The sequence below is a fragment of the Erigeron canadensis genome, chromosome 5, assembly GCF_010389155.1.
Source record: "Erigeron canadensis isolate Cc75 chromosome 5, C_canadensis_v1, whole genome shotgun sequence".
Taxonomy (NCBI): domain Eukaryota; kingdom Viridiplantae; phylum Streptophyta; class Magnoliopsida; order Asterales; family Asteraceae; genus Erigeron; species Erigeron canadensis.
The window spans coordinates 31,365,918-31,381,263 of record NC_057765.1 but is presented as its reverse complement, the minus strand read 5'-3'; the positions used below and the strand labels follow the sequence as shown (position 1 = coordinate 31,381,263).

At 34.2% G+C, this 15,346-nt stretch overlaps 3 protein-coding genes across 3 annotated transcripts; 2 read left to right on the top strand and 1 right to left on the bottom strand.

Annotated features, from left to right (window-relative positions):
• The first annotated feature begins 1,255 nt into the window (after positions 1-1,255).
• Positions 1,256-5,516, top strand: LOC122599613 (COP1-interacting protein 7-like). The gene is made up of 8 exons (XM_043772146.1): positions 1,256-1,460; positions 1,859-2,026; positions 2,135-2,247; positions 2,353-2,405; positions 2,494-2,537; positions 2,906-3,058; positions 3,143-4,445; positions 4,521-5,516. The coding sequence occupies exons 1-8, from the start codon at positions 1,402-1,404 to the stop codon at positions 5,388-5,390; spliced, it is 2,763 nt and encodes a 920-aa protein (XP_043628081.1). The 5' UTR covers positions 1,256-1,401; the 3' UTR covers positions 5,391-5,516.
• On the bottom strand, positions 5,461-7,127 carry LOC122599614 (anthocyanin synthase-like). The gene is made up of 2 exons (XM_043772147.1): positions 6,547-7,127; positions 5,461-6,177 (listed from the first exon to the last, which is right to left on the bottom strand). Exons 1-2 carry the CDS (start codon positions 7,047-7,049, stop codon positions 5,613-5,615), a joined length of 1,068 nt encoding a protein of 355 aa, XP_043628082.1. The 5' UTR covers positions 7,050-7,127; the 3' UTR covers positions 5,461-5,612.
• A 5,879-nt stretch (positions 7,128-13,006) lies between these two features.
• On the top strand, positions 13,007-14,399 carry LOC122601821 (phospholipase A1-IIdelta-like). The gene has a single exon (XM_043774555.1). It carries the CDS (start codon positions 13,044-13,046, stop codon positions 14,307-14,309), a length of 1,266 nt encoding a protein of 421 aa, XP_043630490.1. The 5' UTR covers positions 13,007-13,043; the 3' UTR covers positions 14,310-14,399.
• Positions 14,400-15,346: the final 947 nt, after the last annotated feature.

The window sequence follows — 15,346 nt, the reverse complement described above, 5'->3', positions numbered from 1 at the left end:
TGTTGTCTTTTTCTGAAAATACATTGTTAATTGTTGAAGTTTTCTTCTATTATTTCAAACCGAATTCAGTGAAAGAGTGGTTGTTTTAGAAGATGAAAGAAAAGAAAGAAATTAGAAAAGAGAAGAATGGGAACATGCACTAGAAAGAAAATGGGTGGCTACGAATGTGTTAGGGCACAAGACTCCTTTGATAAAATCATTGACGAAAGCTCAACATACAATTTTTTATCTACTAAAATAAAAAGCTTAACCTACTTTCTTACTATTATTTCATTTGATTAGGTTTTCAATAGACCACTTTGTTTTAGATCAAGTGGTCATCTGACACTCGCTTTTGAGAGTTATGGGGAGGGAATGTTAGCTTAGAGACCAGGGATCGAATCTCAATTTCTCATGGTATCAGACATTTACCTCTTTAAACGCGTGTGAGCCATGTTATCGCACCCTTGGTATCTAGGGGTGCCTTTGGGTTCCAACCTCTAGCATGCTACCCGTTTGGATGTCACTGCTGGATTCAAGCTACTAATCAACTAACACGTCGTTTTTTTTTTTTTATAAAAAAAAATTAGGTTTTCAATATTATAATTGTCAATCCGATTTGATTTTTCAAAAAATCCCTACTCTCTTATTCATCCGATCCTTATTACTCGTATGATTTTTCTAACCTTGACACCCACACCGCGAGGGATATTTCTTAAGCTTTTAGTTAATCAAACATTTAAATGAACTAGAATATATTACTTTTTTAAGACAAATTCAGGGTGTTAGATTTTTTTTGGGTTTTGTTTTTGAGTAGCGTGTCTAACATTATATTATAAACTATTTATTTTGTATTATAAAATTTTTATTTCTAAGTTAAACTCATCTTATTTACAGTCTAACCTAATAAAATGGAAACTAACTAATATAAACTAGAATAATAATTAGTATCCGAATAAGATAATGTTACAGATAATAAGATACTGTAACCGAAATAAGATAGTGTAACAGAAACACAAAGTTTATTCGAAAGTCACTTGTAAAAGAAATACGGTATAAAATAAAAAAAATAAGTTAGTATGTGCATATGACAATGTCAGTTGAGGTGGGTTGTTGGCTGCTATAAAGTAGTAAACACTTTTTCATCACAATGCTTCCAATAACAGCCAACAAACAATTGAGCAAGATTCAATAACAAGTAATGTACATATATCTCTCTTTCATACTTGACTTAGAAATAGAACAAGCTAGTAGTCTGTCACCATCAGAATTGGTTCATAACTATAACCAAACTAAAAATATCTCACAATTTCTTATCCCATCACTTCTGTTATGACCACATTTTGGTAATGTGTGTGACTACCCATTATTTGTAAAGCTTCTGTAATCATATCGTTTCGTGGTGCATACAACGTAACAAGGATGGATACGAGAAGCCGGTTAGATTATGCTCTTTTTCAGCTCACCCCTACTCGGACCAGGTATATCCAAGTTTTGATCCTTCATTTGCTTATTTTCTTTTGTGTTTTGTATTTATACAATTTTAGTTGCTTAACTTTTTCATTTGTCCTAGTCAATGTGCAGTTGTTTGTATTGCTAAACTTAATTGTTTCATTTGTACCATTTCGTAAGTCCTCATTTGAAATGTAAATATAATGACTTTGTATTGAAGTTATCATTTTAAAATCGGTTTATTGTTAATAAAATGATCCAAACCGTAGATGTAAACATTTGTTGATGACTTAAAAGAACACAAAATGTACAATGACAGAAACAGGACAGATTTAAAATGTATATTTGGATTATCGATACACAAAAAACCAATTTGTTTTAAGTTCTAATGTGTTTAGAATCTACATTGTGATTTTCGATATGGTAGATGTGATCTGGTTATATGTGCTGGTGATTGCAAAGAGAAAATTGCATCCGGACTGTTGGAGCCTTTTAATGCTCATTGCAAGTTCGTAAAAGATCAGGTTTCAAAAGGTGGTTATTCTGTTACCCTTTCGTCTACCAGTTCTTGGTTTACCAAATCCACTCTTGAAAGGTATAATTGTTTTTATAGCTGTTTTGTGTAATCACTGGTTGAATGATCTGTTTAGGTAGTGCTGACTCTTTAGTGCAATATATGTCGATTTTTTGGTTCTTTGATCAGATTTGTGAGGTTTGTAAGTACACCGGATGTTCTTGAGAGATGCATAACCATTGAGAGAGAGATCGAGAACATTGACTGCTCAATAATCACCAGCGTGCCATCAGACTCCCAAAGTTCGTAATCTTTACATAAGTTTTCTTACCCCTGCAGTTTGGTTACTCATATTTCTCTATCGGGATAAAGTATAATGACAATTATTATTTTTTATTCTTGAAAAGCTGTCTATGGATTGGATGAACACTCAACCAAGTCAGCTGCTTTTGCATACAGGGTATGTATATCGTTCTGATAAGATTACTTTCAACTTAATATTGTAAAATGGATGATTACTCATCCATTCCCACCTTAATGCATTGTAGCCTGAAGAAAACACAAGTGATGCCATCCATGAAGAAGATCCTAAGTAACGTATACTTGTGTCTATTCTGGTTTATTAATGCAGTAATAAGTAAACTTCTCCGGGCTGCTAATATACTCTCCGTTCATTTTTAAATGTCATAGTTTGACTTTTTGAGTCTTTTTTAAACTTTGACTGTCAATATTTTTGTTTTTGTTACGTAACACTTGATGTAAAATACATGAATATATTAGGTTTTAACTGTTCTTTTCATTGATAAAACTTTCATCAAGTATTATATAACACAAACAAATTTATTTACGGTCAAAGGTAAAAGAAAAAGACTCAAGCAGTCAAACTAGGAAATTTGAAATGAGACAGATGTAGTAATTTTTTGAATCTGTATAAGTTTTATATATTGTTTCCTCGGCTAGGGTTCATCTTCAGCGTGTTCTTGAAACTAGAAAGGCTACACTTCAAAGAGAGCAAGCAATGGTGTATGCACGGGCAATAATTGCAGGGTTTGAGACAGATACCCTACAAGATCTCATTTGTTTTGCAGATGCTTTTGGATCTCCTCGTTTAAGGTATGAACACATTTCATCACATACTAAAGAATGATCAAGTATCTGTTAATGAAAGTTAGTGAACTAAAGATAGTGTTACACCAGGGAAGCATGCTCAAGTTTTATGGAGCTATGCAATATTAAGAGTAATGATATAGCCTGGATGGATCAAGTAGCGGCAATGCAGGCATACTCTTGTTCGCCTTACTCATATATGGAAAATGATCTAGGTCAGGAACTTAGGATTAATGTCCAAAATGACCATTTTGCGACTAAGAAACAAGACGGGTATGTTGATGGCACGGAAACTGACTTGGGCTTAAGTCATGGGAATCATGTTCCTCAATATATGCATACCTTTCCAGGTGGTCCCATGTTTCAGCCTCCATATCAAGGGCACCCCTTTCCAGGCATGATTCTCCCTCCATATTATCAAGGGAATCTTCCATTTCCTCCAAACATGGAAGATTCTAGAAGTAGAGGGAAACGTATACACAAGAAACGATCAGAAAATGACAACTTTGACTCAAGTGACTCTTCTTCTGGAAGAGATTCCGATAGCTATGAAATGGGTTCATCACGGAAAGTTTTAATTAGAAATATTAATTACATCACTTCTGCAAGAAATGAAGCAGAAAACGAATCTTATGCCATCCAGGATCCTGATCGAACGGTAGATAAACATGAAGAACAAAAGGAAACACAGCAGTGGAATATCTTTCAGAACCTTCTATTGAAGGATGCAGATGACACTGATCATATTGGAAATTTAAGATCCGGGGAAGAATTGAGCCCGGTCATAAAGAAACGTCCAATGTTTGAGAAGGAATTTGGTTCCCATAAATCTACCACTGCTGGAAAACATAAAGAAGAATGGTTTCTGAGAAGCCTGCCAGATAAAGTAATTCAAGAGAAAAGTAAAGACATCTTTGAAGACCATATCAATTCGGTGGAAACTAGAAAAGTTGGTCTTGTTAATGATCCTTTCGCAGTTCAAGCCCGGTCTGCTAATGATTTGTCTGATTCTCAGTTGAGAACACGTGACATTTTAATGGTTTCAGAGAGTAATGCGACTCGAAAAAAGGTGGAAGCTAATTGTGTCAGTGAGCCGAACGATCTGTATATGGTGCTTGAAAGAGATACAACTAGACAACAAGCTGTGCCAGCTTGGACTCCAGAAATGGAATCGGGCAATAGCAATGATAAGGTTATAAAACTGAATTCTGCTGAAGAAATTAAGTCAACAGTTCATGCTAAAGAAATTAAGTCAAGGACTAAAACTCCAGTTGGGAAAAGCCTTGAAAGAAAAGTCTCAACCATTGAAGCAAAGTCTAAAGTTTTAACTGGATCAAAAAGCATGAAACCTACAGCAACCAAAGCAACAATGCTAAAGGCCAAATCAAATAAGGTACTAAAGGCTGCAACTTTTTTTCTATTAAATATCATCGCTGCATTTTTTATCTTATTGATCGCTTTCATGCAGGAGGAAGAGAAAAGAAAGAAAATGGAGGAACTTTTAGTTCAACGTCAAAAGAGAATCGCAGAAAGAAGTGCTTCTGCCAGCAAGACAGCAAAGATTGACAAGCCAAAAGCCGTTGTATCTAAAGACATGAACAAACCAAAAAAGCAGGTGATTAGTAGTTCCACCATTAACCGTCTGTCAACTGCACGTGTAGTTAATCCTAAGGTTTTACCTACTGAATCAAAACCTGGTAATAAACCTATGAAAGTGGCAGCGAAAAGAAATAATGAGCCAAAACCTGTTAATAAACCAACAAAAGTGACAGCCAAGAATAGTGGTGTTTCGCATACTGTATTTTCGCAAAATACTACTGATTCTGAAAAGAAAAGAGGGAAACTGCAGAATGTCAAACCTCTAGGTAAGAATAATAGTTCAAAGAATATAAATGGACCAAAGAATAAGATTGCTGATCTCCATAATTCTAAACAATTGCCAAAAGCATCTACAACCAAGAAAACGGGCAATGAGGTTGCCCGAATTGTAGTATCAACACCTACAGAGTCAGACAACATGAAAGGAGCGAATAAAACATTACAGGAGCCATCTTTGGTTCATGAAACAGATATACCTGTTTCTGATAGTATTGCCAGATCTGCCAATAAAGCTACAAACTCTGTTACTTTCAGAAATATTGATAAGCATCTAGGTGCTAAAGAAAATACTGTTGTCAAAGTGAATGATCAGATTCGAATGAGAGATATATCGACTCCATCACCAAGCAAATCGAGTGTTGAAAGAAACAGTTCAAAGAAGAAATGGGGAAATTTTGAAACAACAAGTAAAGCTCTCAGTGGTTTCAAAAAGCTTCTATTTTTTGGCAAGAGAAGTTAAAAGGGTTAACTATTTGGATGCATGATTGAAGAACTTAAGATTGTTCTGTGTGTGGCTATAAGATGAGATATTTCATTAAAATGTACTCTTTCTTATTAATAATATCATTATTTCAAAATGGTTACATATATAAGCATACTAAATTAACTGATAAATGAAAACATATATAACAATGTCGGCACTTGTAAATGCAATGACAATAGTGACACATAATATAGGCTATCATTTTGGGTCGACTGCATCATCATTCTTCTTAAACAATTTGTGTTCCATATGTTGTTGGAAGGTTCGTGGTGGAAAGAGTGGTGGTTCGTCCTCAGAAACGGTCTCAGGAAGTGGTTTCAGGATGATCTTGTCCTTGGGCGGTTCACAGAAAACAGCCCAAGAAATTCTAACCTTCTCCTTATTCACAAGCCCTCTATGGAGAATACTCTTGTACTTGCCATTACTAAGAATCTCAATAGTGTCACCAATATGCATAATGATAGAGTCTGGCACACATTTTGCAGTGACCCATTTTCCACCATAAAAGAGTTGGAGCCCTGGAACCATGTTGTGTAGGATAAACGTGAGTGCACTCACGTCCGTGTGAGCTTCAACACCAAGTGCCAGCTCGGGTTGAGGGCATTTTGGGTAGTAGTTGATCTTTAGCTGAACTAGTAGCTCCTCCATCCCTCCTACCTCTTTCTCTAGCCTTCCTTCCTCCAGTCCTAATCCTAATGATAATGCTGCTAGTATCTTGGTTGCAAGTGCTCTTAGTTGTTTAGCATATTCAGTGGTTGCAGGGCTGTTCGATAAAAGAGCAACGACTTATATCAGATAAAACTCAAACATCAAGAACAAAAAAAAAAAAAAAAACAAGTTGCCCCATTTTAAATGACCTAGTTTGACTTTTAAAGTCTTTTTCTTTCAACTTTGACCGTAAATATTTTTGTCTGTGTTGTATAACTTTTGACATAAAACGTATGAATTGATTGGGTTTAAAAGTACTTTACATTCATATAACTTTGATCAACTATTATATACTGAAAAAAAATATATATACGGTCAAAGTCGAAAGAAAAATACATAAAAAGTCAAATTAAGACATTTAAAATGAGATATAAGGAGTAATGAACTTTCTCTGCAAATTGGTCTATATATGTATCAGACTTACATATAATCACTAGGTGTCGTTGGCCAAATGGACAAATCGCGTTTTTCCTTAGGAAACGCAAGATGGAAGAAGTAATCTTCCCATTCAAGCTGCCCACAAGCATTGTTAGCTAGTTTACTTCCATAGCCTTGAATCTTCCCTGAAGCAATATCATTACAATATTTCTCCTTCTCTTCAACAGGCTGATCAAAGAAACTTTTGCCTGCAGCCTTAACACGGTCAATCAAGTCACTAGAGATTCCGTGGTTCACAAGATGCATGACACCCCACTCTGTGGCCGCTTTTCTAAGTGCATAACTACACTTTTCTCGTGTTTTTGGGTCGTTTGAGTTAATGTCATGTAAGTCGATAATTGGAACTTGAGGACCTTGGTCTTTTTTTTCTTCGTCAAAAATGTTGGTGATGGTTGTTAGTTCATCTTGTGTCCGGATATATTCTTTTGGGATTTGATTGATTCCACTTGTTGCTAAGCTTTCAACTCTTGTGTTGGCTGAAATAACCATTTTAAAGTGTTTGTGTTTTTGAGAGGTTTTGCTTGTGGGTATAATTAAGGTGATATTTTGATGGGTAAGTTGCCTGTGATTTTGTTTGTGGTTTTATGGTATTTAAAGTTGGACCAAGAATGGAGAGTATGAAGATTGGTAAGGGGGTGGTTGGTCATGTGATGTGGTTAAAACCACCATTCAGAGGCAAGTGGAATATGGTTTGACATTTTGACTTGGTAGGTTGAAGCTCATTTTTTATGGAATTTAAGCTAAGTTTTGTGTCCTAATTAGAAAGATGAGATGCATGTGATAGTATCATAATTAAATATTATTTTTCTTCTATGTAAAAGTAATCTTATAAAATATATATATACAACATCGCAGGTATTAGTATCATTTAAACAAACCGTTGGTACTAATAAACTAAAGTATGTATCATGATCCAATCTTCTTGCATTCGATTGAAGCAGAATAAGTCCAATCTCAGGCCCAATCGGCCCAACAGTTTTTTCCACCAGTCCAAAACATCGCAGTATTTCACAATCTGACAGCCCGACCTCTGTTCAAAAAATTGTTCTTTCCACATGTAACACTCACTTTCATTCTTCAACTTTACATTATATCTTATAGCAATATTATATACTGAGTAATGATTTGTAGGGCAAATTGGTGGGACATACATATATGCCTAAGATTGGTAGTATTAACACATGTTTAGACTCAAAAAAATCTCTCTTATGAATTGTAAGCATTGATCATACATTCATACCATGTACGCGAACAATAGATGAAAATGTTGGTAATGGGAACTTTAGGGCATATTAACCAATCTCCCTAATCAATGATTCAATTCCTGATAGTTTTTATTACCGGCTCCTCTCTAACCTCGTTGGAGAATACAATTATACCTAGGAAAACTAGAAAAACATCCGCGTGCATACAAATTAGGCCACATACCTCATAGATCAAAGGTTCAACTTTTTTTATTGGGTAGCCTAAACATGGATCTCTATCGAATGGTGGATTCCAAACTAATGTTTGGTTAGTACTAAATTGAGAACATTGTATGAAAATTATAGTTTGATTAATTAGTAGTTGGGAAAGGGTTTGAAAACAACCACAAGAAGACCCGCTAGGCCATGAACTAAAAGGCTCAAGTTTCCCCAAATTGTATCTAGATTAGTTGATTGTGAGTTAAGATTGAATTTTTTTTGACAAAAACTTACAACAAGTTGGGTTAACATTGGAAAAAATTTTGAAAATGGGAAATTTTTAGGGGGTGTTTGTCAAAATAGTTTTTGGTAAAAAAATTTTATGAAATTAGGTAATCCGATAATTGGATTACCAGACTCATGTTTATTGGTCCAATCCGGTTTTACATTTACCGGACTCGAAAATTTTTCTCCAATCTGGTAATTCAATTACCGGACTCGCATGGTTACAGTAAATTTTAAGTTAATTTGACAAGACACTACAGGGACAACAGTGCATAGCTCGAGACCGGTTATTCAAAAACCGGAGTCACACTAGCCAAAAAAATTGCATGCATGCATTTGACACGCATTTGACACTTCATGACACTTCAAAACTTTATATATACATGAAAATTTTCAGAACTTACATACGCAAACATTGCAGCAAACTTAAATCTTTCTCTCAAATATTTATTATCCATCATCATTCAAATTTCCAAAAGCCAAATGGCATCTCTGAATGTTACCTATGTCCCAAGAGTTCCAGATTTATTGTGGTTACAAGCCCAAGATATCAAGAGAATGATTATTCTAGCTCTTGTTGGAATATAGCCAAGCCTTTGGGGACTTTACAACAATACCAAGGGAAGTATTTTCATACAAACATCAGGAGGAATGTATGAATTACAGTTAACAACATTTCCAATTTCCTGAGTCGCAACCATTTCAATTGCCTCCCTCTCAAAAATCACAGGGTCCCTCATGGGCCGGTGGTCCTTCCGGTTATGGAAACTCATGGGCTCCTTCATGGCATGTTGGTCCTTCTAGTTTTGGTACCCAACCGGTGTTTAGGCTGTCACCGAACTTGGGTTTTCAGAATTACCAATCGGGTAATCCATGGGCTGGTGCCTCAACTTCTGGCACCCAACAAAATATGGGTTTTTTTTTTACCCCGAATCAACCATACCATCTGTTCAATGTGTCTCCAGCTATGTTTGCACCTAATTATTACCCACATTTTGGTCAAACGGCACGAAACTTTGATCTTATTCCAATGCAGCATTTCTATAGTTCATCTCAACGCACAACTACAAATTTGGGAAATGACGAAGAAGAAAAAGATGAAGAAGAAGAACCGGTTCAAGAACAGGTGCCGCTGCGAAGAACTAGCCGGGTTTGTCGTAGCTGACCCAGATGTAGAACGGGTGGGGCTCGATAGATTCAATATATGTATCTGTTTAGGTTTTTTTTTATAATAAATATCAGTTGTCAATAAGATATTTTTATTATGTTCTTTTTATAAATAACAACTTCAAATATTAGTCTTACATCAAAATGACATATTAATAATTAATTTAACATAAAATAATAAAACATACTAAAATGACATTAATATAACCTTTACATCTAAATAAAACATATTAAAAAATAATATATATATATATATTGAAAAGTTATTTTGAGAACTTTTTTTTGCGAGAATCTTTGAGAACTTTTCAAATCAAGCCCAACCGATGATTATTTTTTACATGAAAATTATTTTTTGATTGTTTTCTGAATAACTTATGTGTAATTTTGAAGTTTATAATTGTGTGGAAGCATGAATTATCATCCGTTATACAATTATATGGAGATTCGGATTCTTGATCACATGTGCATCAAAATTACATAAAAGTTATTCAGAAAACAGTCAAAAAACAATTTTCATGTAAAGAACAATCATCGGTTGGGCGTGATTTGAAAACTTCTCAAAGGTTCTCACAAAAAAAAAGTTCTCAAAATAACTTTACCATATATATATATATATATATATATATATATATATATATATATATATATATATATATATCTTTTCTATATATAAAACTAAAGTTCAATGCTAAAATCTAGCTAAAAAGAGACTTACTTGGTACCTTTAAAACCCTTTCTTTCTTTAATTTATTTTAAAAGTTATTGATTAGGATGTCATAATTAAATAAATGTATTTAGATATAAAAACAAACTAAACATTAGGTTGTTAGTTTCCGTTAAATTGTAGGCTTTGTCCAGTGATACAAATCATATCATGTTAATTATATTGTTTGTATAAATAACACGACTAGTGATACATATTAATTTGTAGATTTCCATAAAACTACATTCTAAACTTATTTTATATGTCTTAGAAAAATTGATCTAAAATTCATGTCTTAGAAAAATTATTCATTCCACATCTCAAAAACTCACCTATACATTTTATAATAAAAATACAACTATTTATGTACGTTAATAACAATGCACATAGCTGTCGTTAGCAAGACTTGTTAGATCAAATGGTTAATTGGTGCTCTCTTTGAGAGAACTGACAGAGGAAATATTAGCTTGAAGACTTGGGATTGAATCTTGATTCCTCATGGTTTCGGTTATTTACCTCTTGAACGTGTGAGCATACCTTTTATCACTTCTGAATAGCAGGATTGCACGAGTTTCAAATTCTAACATATTGTCCACATTGGATGTTACTGTAGGGGTTCGAATTATTAACATCTAACACTTGCCATTTAAAGTTGAAGACTCGATTAATTACAACCCAAATAAAACAAAACTCATAAAAACCCTCGGAATGTTTTAAGTTATTGGTCAATCACTTTTTAAGTTTATAATAATCTATATCGCTTTCTATTTTAAACCTTTTGATTTGCATCATATGTATTGAAATAAACTTAAATGGTATACTATTATAAGTGTATGTGTAATCTATTTACACCATTTGCTTTGTTGCCAAGATTCTATATTTAACATTTGCATCACAAAACTATAATAAGTTATCTTTTTTTATAACTATAATAAGTTATCTTAATACTACCCGGGTATTCACCCGGGTGCTTAAGCTAGTATATATATATATATATATAAAGTGAGCCCGGTAATTGAATTATTGGTCTCGTTAAATGAGCCACGCACCCCTGTTTCACCCGCCCCCTAGTCACGTCTCACCCGCCACCTAGTCATGTCAACTGTAAAACTGTCAAAAACTCTGCGAGTCCGATATTTGAATTACCGGATTGGACTAAAACTTTCAAGTCTGGTAAATGTAAAACCAGATTGGACAAAAAAATGTGAGATAGGTAATCCAATTACCGGATTACCTATCTATACTCTATTATAAAAAAAATAGGACCATGTTGAAAGTTACGGATGGGGATTTTACGTTTTTGCCCTTCACACGCAAAACCCCTTTCTCGCCTGCCCTCTCTATTGATTACACACAAAACCTGTTCCCTACCTCTGATCCCATCTCTCCGACGATTACACACCCACGCCTCCCTCTATATTGTCCATCATCCCTGCCGTCCATCTCAACCACCGTTCATCACCAACGCCACCATCAATCATCACCACGGTCTTCGTCAATCAAAATCCCCGCCGTCCGTCACTATCGATTAGTTTTTTTGTTCTTAATCTTTTGTTTAATTTTTCAGATCTACGGGTAATTGACTAATCGCCATAGCCATCAATAACCACCGCCGCCATCAATCGTCGTCTATCATTAAGTATTGTAGGTTTTTTTAAATTTATTTGTTCTTGCTACTTTGTTCCTTAATCTATAGTTTAATTTTTTTTAATCCGGAGAAAAGTTATTGTTAAAAATCTATTGATATTCGTTGTTGATAGTATATATTTTCATCGTTTGAGTCTATCGAGAAACTTGAGTCTACTGCTTCATGATTTGTGATTTGGCAGATTTTGAACGAGCATGTAATTTCTTTTTTCAGTACAACTGTTTTTATGTTAAGAAATAATGTATTTGCCCTATTTATAACATTTTGATTAAGACATATGAAAGTGAATTGAAGGAGAAATCGACCCAAATGCCATCTTGGTTTTCAAGTTCAGAACTCCTTTCGGTGGTAGCAAATTAACTCACATGATTTTGATGATCATATTTTCTTTTTGATTAGATATGTTTTTTACTTCGGAGTATAGATTTACTCTAAAGTAACTCTCTGAATTTCTGTTTATGGAAGTTGCCTATTTTGAGACTATTGGGTTTCTTATTTAGAAATTTAAGTTAGAATATTTGCACAATTATAGATTTATGTTTATGTTTGGTTAAAGTTTCTTGATGTTTTGTATTGTCTTATTGTTTTTCATGTTGATTTTATCACGATTGTGCTTTTTGAAGAATATCAGCATATAAGTAAGCTTTTATCACAGAGTTTTCGGTAATTACAACATCAAACTTGTTGTCAATGGTATCTGTTGCAACGCGCGGGTACCATGCTAGTTTTCATAAAAAAATTTTTACCAAAAACTATTTTGATAAACACCCACTAAAATATGTCTATTTTCAAAAAAAATGATTAAAATCGAGTACTGTTAACCCAACAACTCGCATCCAACCTGATTGATAGAACTACTCCCATTTACTTAAGTTTTTCTTCATCCATTATTTTTGTCGCATACTTACATCAAACATATATAATCACAAGGACATAGATATACATAGTTCTTTTATAGTCAATTTGATGTAAATAAATTCAATTATAAAGTTAAGAAAGGCAAGTTCAATCCATTTTATTTATAACTTGTGTCGATTATTTTATCTTCCACAGCCCTAATGTGACTAATTACATGTCATTCTATAAAACTATTTTATTAGAAGTATCATAAGTATAAGTCCACCTAAATTGACTTATGTTGAAATAATATTTACCCATGTGTTCTTACAGATTTGTCACATATATGAAGAAATACTTATGCCCAACTCTATATAAAAATATATAATATGCTATACAACGACCATTATTCATTTCATAACTTTGTACTCCTATACAATATGGAAACCACCACTCAACCCAAACCTTCATGGGCAGAGCTGCTCGGAAGCAACAACTGGGAAGGTCTTCTCGACCCTCTCGATATAATTCTTCGTGAATTCATCCTCCGGTGTGGCGACTTCTGTCAAGCCACTTACGACGCATTCAACAACGACAAGAATTCAAAATATGCTGGGAGTAGTCGCTATGGCAAAAAATCGTTTTTCCACAAAATTATGCTTCAACCATCCCCTGATGATTACCAAGTACACGCTTTCATCTATGCCACGGCTAACGTATCCGTCCCTGGAGCCTTCTTTCTCCAATCCATATCTCGTGAATCATGGGACCGAGAATCCAACTGGATGGGCTACATTGCAACAACTAGTGATGAGGTGAGTCAAAGATTGGGAAGACGTGAGATCTACGTCGTGTGGAGAGGAACTACTCGTGTTTCCGAATGGATTAATGATTTAAGAGCCAAAAGTGTGTCTGTTGCACCAATTTTGAGCCAAAAAACGCTTAGTACTTTGATGACATTAAACACTCGAGATAGCAGCAGTAGTAGTGATAGCGACGAAGATGAAACGATACCAAAAGTTATGCAAGGATGGTTGAGTATATACACATCAAATAATCCAAATTCAGCTTTTACAAAAGTAAGTGCAAGAAAACATGTGTTGACATGTATTAATCATTTGATTAAAAAGTATAAAGATGAAGAAATCAGCATAATCATCACAGGACATAGCTTAGGCGGATGTTTATCCATCTTAACCGCTTTTGATTTAGCTGAAAACGGGATATCTGATATCCCGGTTTCAGCTTTTACATTTGGTTCACCCCAAGTGGGGAACCAAGCATTTAATGATCAACTTAATAAATTCTCAAATGTGAAAATCTTGAACATAAAGAACAAGATTGATCTCATTCCTCTATTCCCAAGTAAGTTACTAGGTTATGTGAACTCAGGTAACGAACTTATAATCGATACGAGAAAGTCTAGTAGCTTGAAGGAATCAAAAAACACACTTGATTGGCATAATTTGCAAGGGATGTTGCATGTAGTGGCTGGTTGGAATGGGGCTGATGGTGAGTTTGAATTGAAGGTTCAAAGAAGCTTGGCTTTGGTAAATAAATCGAGTGAGTTTTTAAAAGACGAGTTATTGGTTCCTGGATCGTGGTGGATCGAGAAGAACAAAGGTATGATCTTGAATGGAAACGGCGAATGGGTTTTGGAACCGCCTGATGAAGAAGACATTCCTGTTCCTGAGTATACAGAGTGATATATATTATTATATAGCATCTTTAAGTTGTATTCTTGTTATTGTCTTTCCATTGTTAATAAAACGATAACAAGAAGGCTTAAACACAAATCTAATAAAATCTTGTTGTGAAAATCACCTTTTCCATAATGCCATGTATCGTAGTTTTATTATCTCGCATAGAGACCTACTAATCTAAGAATGAGTAGAATAACTTTCATAGTGAATAATGTAGAAAGTTAATTCAACTTGATTCATTAGTAAGGACCTTAAGGGGTGTTTGATATGATGGAATGGAAATGAGAGAAAGAGAATGGGAAAGACTTCCCTTGTTTGTTTGCGACGAAAAAAGGGAATGAGAAAGAAGAAAGAGGAATCATTCTCTATAAATTGTAGAGAATGGGTGAAAATGGAAAAAAAAAAAATTTAAGATGTTATATGTAATAAATATATTATTATTTAAAATTTTATTTTTTATATATATATTCATTCTCTGTGGGTACCAAACAACGGAATCCATTCTCTTTCCAAACACTCAGGTCGCGTTTGGTTCACAGAATCTGATGGAATTTGATGGAATTGGAATTAAATTTCATTTCTTAGTGCATTTGGTTGCACAAAGAAAAGGGAATCTCATTCCATAGGAATGTAAACATTCCATCATTCGATGGAATCTCCATTCCTTGGGGATGGATGGAAGGAATTTCATTCCTTCCATCACTTGAATTTTCAAAAAATCAAAAACATTCCGTCAAATTCCAATTCTTTTGAAAGATTTCATTCCTTCCTAAAACATTCTGTGAACCAAACACGTCCTCATTCTCACTAAGGTTGAGATATAAACCTAGACCTTTACTCATATCTAAGGTAAAAAATATTTCCTTCTTGATCTATGTCTACAGGGTAAATACCTTTAAAAGTGCATACTTTCAATTAAACAACCTCAAATGTTCTATATGATTGTTAAAACAGATCGAAAAACAATAACTTTTTGTACATGATAGTCTTATATCAACTAAACTTACATTTATAATATTGTCTTTTAATTGAAAACAATA